Source organism: Periophthalmus magnuspinnatus, chromosome 18 (assembly GCF_009829125.3).
Source record: "Periophthalmus magnuspinnatus isolate fPerMag1 chromosome 18, fPerMag1.2.pri, whole genome shotgun sequence".
Lineage (NCBI taxonomy): Eukaryota > Metazoa > Chordata > Actinopteri > Gobiiformes > Gobiidae > Periophthalmus > Periophthalmus magnuspinnatus.
This window is the reverse complement of record NC_047143.1, coordinates 26,228,562-26,241,805: the sequence shown is the minus strand read 5'-3', so window position 1 is coordinate 26,241,805 and position 13,244 is coordinate 26,228,562. Positions and strand designations below refer to the sequence as shown.

Sequence of the window (13,244 nt, the reverse complement as noted above, 5' to 3'; positions counted from 1 at the left end):
TTTGACTTTTTACTGTTTATCTTATCTTTTATCTGGGTCATGATAAACTTAAGTAAGCTCATCTAAATGAGCAATTTATTTTATTTTTTTGTCTGGTTTTGTCTGGTACAACAACAAGATCTGATCATTTTATTTATTACTGAAATCTCTGTATTTTTTCTTTTTACTCATTAACATAACCTATTGGATATTTTTGGAGCAGTCTCTAGAATTTCTGAGTTTCCTTTTATTATATTCTATTGATTTTTCAAGTTATCACTTGGATCTATATGAATGAATGAATATTGTTTATTTGAACAGGCATAATATAAAATAAATATATCCAAAAGATCAGAGGACTCAGACACCTTATTATTTTGTTCAGGTCACACTTGATAAATAAAACACAAAACACACAGAAATAATCTTAAATTAAAACTGCAAGCAGTGATAAAGGCCTTCACCACCCCTTGCAACCACGGGGTACATGCCACCATAGAGTTCCTGCCTCTTGTTCCCGCTGACATCGCCCCTCCCCCCAAAATCAGCGACTGAGTAAAACGACTCCATTCATTCCTATGAGAGTATTTCAGACATTTTCACTCCTGTACGGTTAGAAATAGAGGTATGTCTTCATTGGCTTTTTTGTTCAGTATGATGTGGGGAGTATGTCTACCAAATTTCAATGGTCTATGACAAAGTAATTTTTTTCATTCCATTTTCTCAAAAAGCCCATGTAGTTCAAATGAGAAATGTCAGACATTGCCATGGCAACACACTTTCAAAAACAGGTATGTTCTCATTGGCTTTTTTTGTTCAGTATGGGAATACAGATGTCCATGCAATATTTCAAATGTTTTTGACAAAGAAAAACTTTTTGGATCCCATTCAAAATTTCAAGGGGGCGCTGTGGAGCAATGGATTGTCAGTTATGTAAATTGTATATCATTAGGTTCAGATCATCAGTGTGACCAAAAGTTATATTAATGTCGCTTTGCAGGACACTGCATTGTTGAGTTAAATGCAAGTAAAGACTTAAAAAAAAAAAACGCATTTTGGTTTGCGTGTTGGCCACACCCACATTTTATTACTTATCAAAATCCAAAAGAGTAGCCAATAATTCCACATGGGTCTAGTTCATTTTAACCAGTTTGCGCGTTTCTTGAATGAACATCCATGGTGTAAAAAATTCAAACATGAGAGTAAAAATTTTGAAAAATCTGGGTTCCGCCCACAATGGCCGACTTCCTGTAAGGTTTAGGGTGGGGTCATAATATAATTTTTTACTTGTCTTGACATGTTCTATGTTTGTACTAAATTTCATTTGTCTACGATGAAAAAGGTCTCTCATTTTTTTGCACATGAAAATACAAACTTTTTCACCAACTTTGAATTTTAGGCCATAGTTTGATGAGTGTAGAGCATCTATTTAGTCTACAACAAAGTGCAGTACTCTGAACCCCATTCATTTCAATGACACATTTATTATGTTACCACGGTAACATAGTTGCAAATAGAGGAATATTCTCATTGGCTTTTTTGTTCAATTTGTCAAGCCAGATGTTCATGCCAAATTTAAAATGTTTTTGACAAAGTATTTTTTTGGTGCTATTCAAAAGTTCAAGGGGGCGCTGTGGAGCAATACAATGTCTGAAATATGAAAATTTATATCATTACATTAAGAATAAGATTTTGAACAAAACGTACATTGATGCCGGGAAATAGGACACTGCATGTTTGAGTTAAGGCCATTTAAAACTTCAAAAAACGTCTTTTTTCTTTGCAGGCTGGCCACACCCACATTTTTATAACTAAAAAAATTCAGGAGAGTAGTCTAAAATCCCACATGGGTCTAGTTGATTTTGACCAATTTGCAAGTTTCTTGAATGAAAATCCGAGACGCAAAAAAAAAAAAAGGGGGGGGGGCTCTGCCCACAATGGCCGGCTGTAGGGTTTAGGGTGGGGTCATAATATAATTTTTTACTTGTCTTGGTATGTTCTATGTTTGTACCAAATTTAATTTGTCTATGATGAAAAGGGTCTCTCATTGTTGTAATGTATTTTGATATTTGAGGTGGCGCTATTGAGTCATTTTGATATGTAAATTTTTTGAACATCAAAATAATACATTTTTCACCAACCTTGAATTTTGGGTCCAATAAAATTAACTTCGTTTTTCACGTTAAGTTCTAATTTTCGATACCACTCACTGACATGTTGGGGCATGTTTACTACTTGATTTTTGGCATTTTCTGGGCTCCTCGCCGGGACGTTGTCCCAGGCTCGGACCTCATATCTGTATTCTGATCATGCTAAGTTAAACAAAATGTACATATAAATAACAAAGATATTCACAAATCTGTCAAAACATCACAGAATACATTATAATTTAAACTTATAATATAGCTGCTGTTTGCTGTCAATGAGATGCTTTGTGGCTACAACACATTCTCCATGCCTGAGGTCATAAGCTACTAAGCAAGGGTGGAGATGAATAGTACTAGTGTTATCTTTGCATCAACCATCAACAAAAACAAAAAAAATTAAGAGGAATACAACAAAAACACTATATTTAAAATAAATATTACTATGTTATATAGATTACAGAAACTACATACATAGTGTAGTGGGGGCAGCTGTTGTAGTTTTGGAGCAGCTGTTGTAGTTGTAGGTGCAGCTGTCATGGTTGTAGGGGCAGCTGTTGTAGTTTTTGGACAAGCTGTTGCACTTGTTGGAGCAGCTGTTCTGGTTGTAGGTGCAGCAGTTGTAGTGTTTGGAGCAATTGTTGTTGTGGTTGGAGCAGCTGTGGTGGTTGTAGGTTCAGGTGCATTTGTTGTAGTTGTAGGAGCAACTGTTGAAGTTGTTGGGCCAGATTAATTAGCCCAAAGGGCCATGTGTGGCCCTAAGGCCATAGTTTGAACATGTTCTAAACCCGAGCAATGAAGCATATTCCGAATCATGTTAGTATTTCTTGATCCTTCATAACTGTGACACTGCATGTGACTATAGTAAACCATTTGACTTTTACTGTTTATCTTATCTTTTACCTGGGTCATGATAAACTTAAATAATCTCATCGAAATGAGCAATTTATTTTATTTTATTATTTGACGACAACAAGATCCAATAATTCTATTTAATAACTGAAATCTTCTTTCTTTTTACTCATAACATAAACTATTGGATATTTTTTTTTAGCAGTCTCTAGAACTTCAGAGTTTCCTTTTATTATATTCTATTGATTTTTCAAGTTATCACTTTGATCTATATCCAAAAGATCAGAGAACTCAGACACCTTATTATTTTGTTCAGGTTACACTTGATAAATAAAACACAAAACACGCAGAAATAATCTTAAATAATTGTATTCTGATCATGCTAAGTTAAACAAAATGTACATATAAATAACAAACAATTTCAAAACATCACAGAATACATTATAATTTAAACTTATAATATAGCTGCTGTTTGCTGTCAATGAGATGCTTTGTGGCTACAACACATTCTCCATGCCTGAACTCGTAAGCTACTAAGCAAGGGTGGAGATGAATAGTACTAGTGCTATTTTTGCATCAACCATCAAGCTAAACAAAAAACATCTTTAAGAGGAATTCAACAAAAACACTACATTTAAAATAAATATTACTATGTTCTACAAATTACAGAAACTACATACCTAGGGTAAACACTGTAGTAGCTGTGTGAGGTGTGATAATAATAATAATATGTGGATTGTGCTAGAGTCTATAGACGAGACAGTAGATAAGAAAAAAACATGACGAAAACTGTATTGCCAAAGCTGATCTTGAGGGTTGTTCCACTTGATGCTGAAAAACATTTAATATTTTAAGATGTATTTATTGGTTCAATATTTTCAATGTTACTGGTAATAAAATAATTAATAAATTACCAGCAGTTGTTGTTGTTGTTGTTGTTGTTGTTGTTGTTGTTGGAGCAGCTGTTGTTGTTGTTGTTGTTGTTGGAGCAGCTGTTGTTGTTGTTGTTGTTGTTGTTGTTGTTGTTGGAGCAGCTGTTGTGGTTGGAGCAGCTGTTGTGGGTACTGGAGCAGCTGTTGTTGTGGTCGCAGGTTTAAAAGCAGGAAAAGAAAATATGAATTAAAATTAAGTAATTTATTTGTGAGATTGTTGCTTTATGTTGTTTTGTTTTACATACCGGTCACAACAGTGTTACCAAAAGTGCTATTCCCTCTCTCGAGAGCCTGAGCAAGATTGGATCTTGATGGAAGATTGGCAGTAGGCACCGAAGATGGAAATGTAATTGTCATATCTGCATCAGTGGCACTGACTCTGATTTGTTGTGAAGATTCCCTGTGTTGAAAAACATCAAACAAATATTGAATATTAGGTGACATTATTAATTATTGTCAGGCAACATCATGTGTGGAATAATATCAATGTGTAAATGTAGTGTAAATATTGAGCAGATTGATCCATGTTTAGAATAGGATAAATGGTGAAAGGCTTTTGAACATTCACCCATAATTAAAAATAAGTAAAAAGTAAACCATTGGCTTAGCTCTTACCTAAATCTGTTAACACTGCATACAGAACCTGGAACTCCATAGGCTTCGTCAAGTTTTTCTTTACACTAAAACAAAAATATTTCATTAATATGTTAAAATTAGGAGCCACATTTTCAAAATAAACAGATGTACTTACATTTTTCTCTACTTTGGTTTTGAGATTTTTATAATCTTCACTGGTACTGTCTGCATAAGTGGCACGATATGGTTCAAATTTCAAAGTGGTTTGGGTTTCATAAGTTGACGGTGTGGCTGTAGGGGCAGCTGTTGTTGTCGTTGTAGCAGCTGTTGTAGTTGTTGGAGCAACTGTTGTGGTTGTTGGGGCGGCTGTTGTTGTCGTTGTAGCAGCTGTTGTAGTTGTTGGAGCAACTGTTGTGGTTGTTGGGGCAGCTGTTGTTCTCGTTGTAGCAGCTGTTGTAGTTGTTGGAGCAACTGTTGTGGTTGTTGGGGCAGCTGTTGTTGTCGTTGTAGCAGCTGTTGTAGTTGTTGGAGCAACTGTTGTGGTTGTTGGGGCGGCTGTTGTTGTCGTTGTAGCAGCTGTTGTAGTTGTTGGAGCAACTGTTGTGGTTGTTGGGGCGGCTGTCGTGGTTGTTGGGGTGGCTGTTGTAGTTGTTGGAGCAACTGTTGTGGTTGTTGGGGCAGCTGTTGTTGTCGTTGTAGCATGTGTTGTAGTTGTTGGAGCAACTGTTGTGGTTGTTGGGGCGGCTGTTGTTGTCGTTGTAGCAGCTGTTGTAGTTGTTGGAGCAACTGTTGTGGCTGTTGGGGCAGCTGTTGTTGTCGTAGCAGCTGTTGTAGTTGTTGGAGCAACTGTTGTGGTTGTTGGGGCAGCTGTTGTTGTCGTTGTAGCAGCTGTTGTAGTTGTTGGAGCAACTGTTGTGGTTGTTGGGGCGGCTATTGTTGTCGTTGTAGCAGCTGTTGTAGTTGTTGGAGCAACTGTTGTGGTTGTTGGGGCGGCTGTCGTGGTTGTTGTAGCAGCTGTTGTAGTTGTTGGAGCAACTGTTGTGGTTGTTGGGGCGGCTGTTGTTGTCGTTGTAGCAGCTGTAGTAGTTGTTGGAGCAACTGTTGTGGTTGTTGGGGCGGCTGTCGTGGTTGTTGGGGTGGCTGTTGTAGTTGTTGGAGCAACTGTTGTGGTTGTAGGTGCAGCTGTCGTGGTTGTTGGGGCAGCTGTTGAGGTTGTTGGAGCAGCTGTTGTGGTTGTTGGGGCAGCTGTCGTGGTTGTAGGTGCAGCTGTTGTGGTTGTTGGGGCAGCTGTTGTAGTTGTTGGAGCAATTGTTGTGGTTGTAGGTGCAGCTGTCATGGTTGTTGGGGTGGCTGTTTTGGTTGTTGGAGCAGCTGTTGTGGTTGTTGGGGCAGCTGTCGTGGTTGTTGGGGCAGCTGTTGTAGTTGTTGGAGCAACTGTTGTGGTTGTAGGTGCAGCTGTCGTGGTTGTTGGGGTGGCTGTTGTGGTTGTTGGAGCAGCTGTTGTGGTTGTTGGGGTAGCTGTCGTGGTTGTTGGGGCAGCTGTTGTAGTTGTTGGAGCAACTGTTGTGGTTGTAGGTGCAGCTGTCGTGGTTGTTGGGGCAGCTGTTGTAGTTGTTGGAGCAACTGTTGTGGTTGTAGGGCCGGCTGTTGAGGTTGTTGGAGCAGCTGTTGTGGTTGTTGGGGCAGCTGTCGTGGTTGTAGGTGCAGCTGTTGTGGTTGTTGGGGCAGCTGTTGTAGTTGTTGGAGCAATTGTTGTGGTTGTTGGGGCAGCTGTTGTGGTTGTTGGAGCAACTATTGTGGTTGTAGGGCCAGCTGTTGTAGTTGTTGGAGCAACTGTTGTGGTTGTAGGAGCAGCTGTCGTGGTTGTTGGGGCGGCTGTTGTGGTTGTAGGGGCAACTGTAGTGGTTGTTGGAGCAGCTGTTGTAGTTGTTGGAGCAGCTGTTGTGGTTGTTGGGGTGGCTGGCGTGGTTGTAGGTGCAGCTGTAGTGGTTGTTGGGGCAGCTGTTGTGGTTGTAGGTACAACTGTAGTGGTTGTAGGTGCAGCTGTTGTAGTCATTGGAGCAACTGTCGTGGTTGTAGGGGCGACTGTCGTAATTGTAGAGGCGACTGTAGTGGTTGTTGGGGCAGCTGTCGTGGTTGTAGGGAAAGCTGTTGTGGTTGTTGGGGCAGCTGTTGTGGTTGTAGGGGCAGCTGTTGTAGTCATTGGAGCAACTGTCGTGGTCGTAGGGGCGACTGTAGTAATTGTAGAGGCAACTGTCGTGGTTGTTGGGGAAGCTGTCGTGGTTGTTGGGGTGGCTGTTGTGGTTGTAGAGGCAGCTGTTGTAGTTGTTGGAGCAGCTGTCGTGGTTGTAGGGGCAGCTGTTGTGGTTGTAGGTGCAGCTGTAGTGGTTGTAGGAGCAACTGTTGTGGTTGTAGGAGCTGTTGTAGTTGTTGGCGCAACTGTTGTGGTTGTAGGTGCAACTGTCGTGGATGTAGGTGCAGCTGTCGTGGTTGTTGGGGCAGCTGTTGTAGTTGTAGGAGCAGCTGTCGTGGTTGTAGGTGCAGCTGTTGTGGTTGTAGGCGCACCTGTTGTAGTTGTAGGGGCAGCTGTCGTGGTTGTTGGAGCAGCTGTTGTGGTTGTAGGGACAGCTGTTGTGGTCGTAGGAGCAGCTGTCGTGGTTGTAGGAGCAGCTGTTGTAGTTGTAGGAGCAGCTGTTGTGGTTGTAGGAGCAGCTGTTGTGGTTGTAGGGGCAGCTGTTGTAGTTGTAGGAGCAGCTGTTGTAGTTGTTGGAGCAGCTGTTGTAGTTGTAGGAGCAGCTGTCGTAGTTGTTGGAGCAGCTGTTGTGGTTGTAGGTGCAGCTGTTGTAGTTGTAGGAGCAGCTGTTGTGGTTGTAGAAGCAGCTGTTGTGGTTGTAGGAGCAGCTGTTGTGGTTGTAGGGGCAGCTGTTGTAGTTGTAGGAGCAGCTGTCGTTGTAGGAGCAGCTGTCGTAGTTGTTGGAGCAGCTGTCGTAGTTGTTGGAGCAGCTGTTGTAGTAGTTGGAGCAACTGTGTTGGTTGTTGGGGCAGCTGTTGTAGTCGTTGGGGCAGCTGTTGTAGTTGTAGGAGCAACTGTGGTGGTTGTTGGGGCAGCTGTTGTAGTCGTTGGGGTAGCTGTTCTGGTTGTTGGGGCAGCTGTTGTAGTTGTTTGAGCAGCTGTTGTAGTCGTTGGAGCAGCTGTTGTGGTTGTAGCTGCAGCTGTTGTAGTTGTTGGAGCAGCTGTTGTAGTTGTTGGAGCAACTGTTGTGGTTGTAGGAGCAGCTGTTGTAGTTGTTGGAGCAACTGTTGTGGTTGTTGGGGCAGCTGTCGTAGTTGTAGGGGCAGCTGTCGTGGTTGTTGGAGCAACTGTTGTGGTTGTAGGAGCAGCTGTCGTGGTTGTAGGAGCAGCTGTTGTAGTTGTTGGAGCAGCTGTCGTAGTTGTTGGAGCAGCTGTCGTAGTTGTTGGAGCAGCTGTCGTGGTTGTAGCAGCAGGTGTTGTAGTCGTAGGAGCAGCTGATGTCGTGGTTGGGGCAGCTGTGGTCGTGGTTGGGGCAGCTGTTGTCGTCGTTGGGGCAGCTGTTGTGGTTGTAGCTGCAGCTGTTGTAGTTGTTGGAGCAGCTGTTGTGGTTGTAGGTGCAACTGTTGTAGTTGTTGGGGCAGCTGTTGTGGTTGTAGGTGCAACTGTAGTAGTTGTTGGAGCAGCTGTTGTAGTTGTTGGAGCAACTGTTGTGGTTGTTGGGGCAGCTGTTGTAGTTGTAGGGGCAGCTGTTGTGGTTGTTGGGGCAGCTGTTGTTGTCGTTGGGGCAGCTGTTGTAGTTGTAGGGGCAGCTGTTGTGGTTGTAGGTGCAGCTGTTGTGGTTGTAGGAGCAGCTGTCGTAGTTGTTGGAGCAGCTGTTGTAGTTGTAGGAGCAGCTGTCGTGGTTGTAGGTGCAGCTGTTGTAGTTGTAGGAGCAGCTGTCGTAGTTGTAGGTGCAACTGTTGTAGTTGTTGGAGCAGCTGTTGTAGTTGTTGGAGCAGCTGTTGTAGTTGTAGGTGCAGCTGTCGTAGTTGTTGGAGCAGCTGTTGTGGTTGTTGGAGCAACTGTTGTGGTTGTAGGAGCAGCTGTCGTGGTTGTAGGAGCAGCTGTCGTAGTTGTTGGAGCAGCTGTCGTAGTTGTTGGAGCAGCTGTCGTGGTTGTAGCAGCAGGTGTTGTAGTCGTAGGAGCAGCTGTTGTCGTGGTTGGGGCAGCTGTTGTCGTCGTTGGGGCAGCTGTTGTGGTTGTAGCTGCAGCTGTTGTAGTTGTTGGAGCAGCTGTTGTGGTTGTAAGTGCAACTGTTGTAGTTGTTGGAGCAACTGTTGTGGTTGTAGGAGCAGCTGTTGTAGTCGTTGGGGCAGCTGTTGTGGTTGCAGGTGCAACTGTTGTAGTTGTTGGAGCAGCTGTTGTAGTTGTTGGAGCAACTGTTGTGGTTGTTGGGGCAGCTGTTGTGGTTGTAGGTGCAACTGTTGTAGTTGTTGGAGCAGCTGTTGTAGTTGTTGGAGCAACTGTTGTGGTTGTTGGGGCAGCTGTTGTAGTTGTAGGGGCAGCTGTTGTGGTTGTTGGGGCAGCTGTTGTAGTTGTTGGAGCAGCTGTTGTGGTTGTTGGGGCAGCTGTTGTAGTTGTAGGGGCAGCTGTTGTGGTTGTAGGTGCAGCTGTTGTGGTTGTAGGAGCAGCTGTCGTGGTTGTAGGGGCAGCTGTTGTAGTTGTAGGAGCAGCTGTCGTAGTTGTAGGTGCAACTGTTGTAGTTGTTGGAGCAGCTGTTGTAGTTGTTGGAGCAACTGTTGTGGTTGTTGGGGCAGCTGTTGTAGTCGTTGGGGCAACTGTTGTGGTTGTAGGAGCAGCTGTTGTAGTTGTTGGAGCAGCTGTTGTAGTTGTTGGAGCAACTGTTGTGGTTGTTGGAGCAACTGTTGTGGTTGTTGGGGCAGCTGTTGTAGTCGTTGGGGCAACTGTTGTGGTTGTAGGAGCAGCTGTTGTAGTTGTTGGAGCAACTGTTGTAGTTGTTGGGGCAGCTGTTGTAGTTGTAGGGGCAGCTGTTGTGGTTGTTGGTGCAGCTGTTGTGGTTGTTGGAGCAACTGTTGTAGTTGTTGGGGCAGCCGTTGTAGTTGTAGGGGCAGCTGTCGTGGTTGTAGGAGCAGCTGTCGTAGTTGTTGGAGCAACTGTTGTGGTTGTAGGGGCAGCTGTCGTGGTTGTAGGGGCAGCTGTCGTGGTTGTAGGAGCAGCTGTTGTAGTTGTTGGAGCAGCTGTCGTGGTTGTAGGTGCAGCTGTTGTAGTTGTAGGAGCAGCTGTCATAGTTGTTGGAGCAACTGTTGTGGTTGTAGGGGCAGCTGTCGTGGTTGTAGGACCAGCTGTTGTAGTTGTTGGAGCAGCTGTCGTGGTTGTAGGTGCAGCTGTTGTGGTTGTAGGAGCAGCTGTCGTAGTTGTTGGAGCAGCTGTTGTAGTTGTTGGAGCAACTGTTGTAGTTGTTGGGGCAGCTGTTGTAGTTGTTGGAGCAGCTGTCGTGGTTGTAGGGGCAGCTGTTGTAGTTGTTGGGGCAGCTGTTGTGGTTGTAGGAGCAACTGTTGTGGTTGTTGGGGCAGTTGTTGTAGTCGTTGGGGCAACTGTTGTGGTTGTAGGAGCAGCTGTTGTAGTTGTAGGTGCAACTGTTGTAGTTGTTGGAGCAACTGTTGTGGTTGTAGGTGCAGCTGTTGTAGTCGTTGGGGCAACTGTTGTGGTTGTAGGAGCAGCTGTTGTAGTTGTTGGAGCAACTGTTGTAGTTGTTGGGGCAGCTGTTGTAGTTGTAGGGGCAGCTGTTGTGGTTGTTGGGGCAGCTGTTGTAGTTGTAGGGGCAGCTGTCGTAGTTGTAGGTGCAGCTGTTGTGGTTGTAGGAGCAGCTGTTGTAGTTGTTGGAGCAACTGTTGTAGTTGTTGGGGCAGCTGTTGTAGTTGTAGGGGCAGCTGTTGTGGTTGTAGGTGCAGCTGTCGTAGTTGTTTGAGCAGCTGTTGTAGTTGTTGGAGCAACTGTTGTAGTTGTTGGGGTAGCTGTTGCAGTTGTAGGGGCAGCTGTCGTGGTTGTAGGTGCAGCTGTTGTGGTTGTAGGAGCAGGTGTCGTGGTTGTAGGTGCAGCTGTTGTAGTTGTTGGAGCAGCTGTCGTGGTTGTAGCAGCAGCTGTTGTAGTCGTTGGGGCAGCTGTTGTCGTGGTTGGGGCAGCTGTCGTAGTTGTTGGAGCAGCTGTCGTGGTTGTAGGGGCAGCTGTTGTAGTTGTTGGAGCAGCTGTCGTGGTTGTAGGTGCAGCTGTTGTGGTTGTAGGAGCAGCTGTCGTGGTTGTAGGGGCAGCTGTTGTAGTTGTTGGAGCAGCTGTCGTGGTTGTAGGGGCAGCTGTTGTAGTTGTTGGAGCAGCTGTCGTGGTTGTAGGTGCAGCTGTTGTGGTTGTAGGAGCAGCTGTTGTGGTTGTAGGAGCAGCTGTCGTGGTTGTAGGTGCAGCTGTTGTAGTCGTTGGGGCAGCTGTTGTCGTGGTTGGGGCAGCTGTTGTAGTTGTTGGAGCAGCTGTCGTGGTTGTAGGGGCAGCTGTTGTAGTTGTTGGAGCAGCTGTCGTGGTTGTAGCAGCAGCTGTTGTAGTCGTTGGGGCAGCTGTTGTCGTGGTTGGGGCAGCTGTCGTAGTTGTTGGAGCAGCTGTCGTGGTTGTAGGGGCAGCTGTTGTAGTTGTTGGAGCAGCTGTCGTGGTTGTAGGGGCAGCTGTTGTAGTTGTTGGAGCAGCTGTCGTGGTTGTAGCAGCAGGTGTTGTAGTCGTTGGGGCAGCTGTTGTCGTGGTTGGGGCAGCTGTCGTAGTTGTTGGAGCAGCTGTCGTGGTTGTAGGGGCAGCTGTTGTAGTTGTTGGAGCAGCTGTCGTGGTTGTAGCAGCAGCTGTTGTAGTCGTTGGGGCAGCTGTTGTCGTGGTTGGGGCAGCTGTCGTAGTTGTTGGAGCAGCTGTCGTAGTTGTAGGGGCAGCTGTTGTAGTTGTTGGAGCCGTTGTCGTGGTTGTAGCAGCAGCTGTTGTAGTCGTTGGGGCAGCTGTTGTCGTGGTTGGGGCAGCTGTCATAGTTGTTGGAGCAGCTGTCGTGGTTGTAGGAGCAGCTGTTGTGGTTGTAGGAGCAGCTGTCGTGGTTGTAGGTGCAGCTGTTGTAGTCGTTGGGGCAGCTGTTGTAGTTGTTGGAGCAGCTGTCGTGGTTGTAGCAGCAGTTGTTGTCGTGGTTGGGGCAGCTGTTGTCGTGGTTGGGGCAGCTGTTGTAGTTGTTGGAGCAGCTGTCGTGGTTGTAGGTGCAGCTGTTGTGGTTGTAGGAGCAGCTGTTGTGGTTGTAGGAGCAGCTGTCGTGGTTGTAGGTGCAGCTGTTGTAGTCGTTGGGGCAGCTGTTGTCGTGGTTGGGGCAGCTGTTGTAGTTGTTGGAGCAGCTGTCGTGGTTGTAGGGGCAGCTGTTGTAGTTGTTGGAGCAGCTGTCGTGGTTGTAGCAGCAGCTGTTGTAGTCGTTGGGGCAGCTGTTGTCGTGGTTGGGGCAGCTGTCGTAGTTGTTGGAGCAGCTGTCGTGGTTGTAGGGGCAGCTGTCGTAGTTGTTGGAGCAGCTGTCGTGGTTTTAGGGGCAGCTGTTGTAGTTGTTGGAGCAGCTGTCGTGGTTGTTTCAGCAGCTGTTGTAGTCGTTGGGGCAGCTGTTGTCGTGGTTGGGGCAGCTGTCGTAGTTGTTGGAGCAGCTGTCGTGGTTGTAGGGGCAGCTGTTGTAGTTGTTGGAGCCGCTGTCGTGGTTGTAGCAGCAGCTGTTGTAGTCGTTGGGGCAGCTGTTGTCGTGGTTGGGGCAGCTGTCATAGTTGTTGGAGCAGCTGTCGTGGTTGTAGGGGCAGCTGTTGTGGTTGTAGGAGCAGCTGTCGTGGTTGTAGGTGCAGCTGTTGTAGTCGTTGGGGCAGCTGTTGTAGTTGTTGGAGCAGCTGTCGTGGTTGTAGCAGCAGTTGTCGTGGTTGGGGCAGCTGTTGTCGTGGTTGGGGCAGCTGTTGTAGTTGTTGGAGCAGCTGTTGTGGTTGTAGGTGCAGCTGTTGTGGTTGTAGGTGCAGCTGTTGTGGTTGTAGCAGCAGCTGTTGTAGTCGTTGGGGCAGCTGTTGTAGTTGTTGGAGCAGCTGTTGTGGTTGTTGGAGGTACAATTGTGCTTGCATCGATAATTACTCCTTTTACTGGAATTACAACAAAAAATATTTATATGCCTACATTTGTTTTTGTTTTTTTAATATTAATTTTGATTAACTACATCTATCGCTTATTTTATTTATAATTTTCATCAAATTGCAGGGTTTATAATAACATTTTTAATAAATTTTTACTCACCTAATAAAATTAATAGCACAGTTGTGATTTTTCCAGGTCCCATATTGTCTATAAACCTTAGTTAAGGAAAACATAAAAACATAATCAATTACAGTTCTATTTTTGAATCGTTTATAACATATAGTATTAAATCATACTCACAAGAAAGTGCAAATAGTCCTGAATTCTTCTCGATGTGATGATAACTTCTCAAGGTTCTCTTCCAACTTGTTCCTTTTGAGGAGCACCTGCCTCTTAATATACCTTTGTGGCCCGTGACGTGTAGTTGATGATACACTGAGCTGAAATGTTAGTTTTGTGATGTCATTCACGGTTGGCTTAGCGTCATTAAGACACTCCTTTCACAAGATATTTTGGTATTCTCACACTGATATAAATTAGTTTTTTTTAATTCTGTTTAATTCAGAATGATATTTGTATTTGCTTAGCGTA

General features: G+C 45.1%; 1 protein-coding gene across 1 annotated transcript; it reads right to left on the bottom strand.

Annotated features, from left to right (window-relative positions):
- Positions 1-4,511: 4,511 nt before the first annotated feature.
- On the bottom strand, positions 4,512-11,546 carry LOC117386595 (mucin-2-like; the record flags this gene model as incomplete). The annotated part of the gene is made up of 2 exons (XM_033984002.2): positions 4,512-4,587; positions 10,849-11,546. Coding segments are annotated over 2 exons (774 nt in total), but the record flags the coding sequence as incomplete, so codon positions are not given.
- Between the last annotated feature and the right edge of the window lie 1,698 nt (positions 11,547-13,244).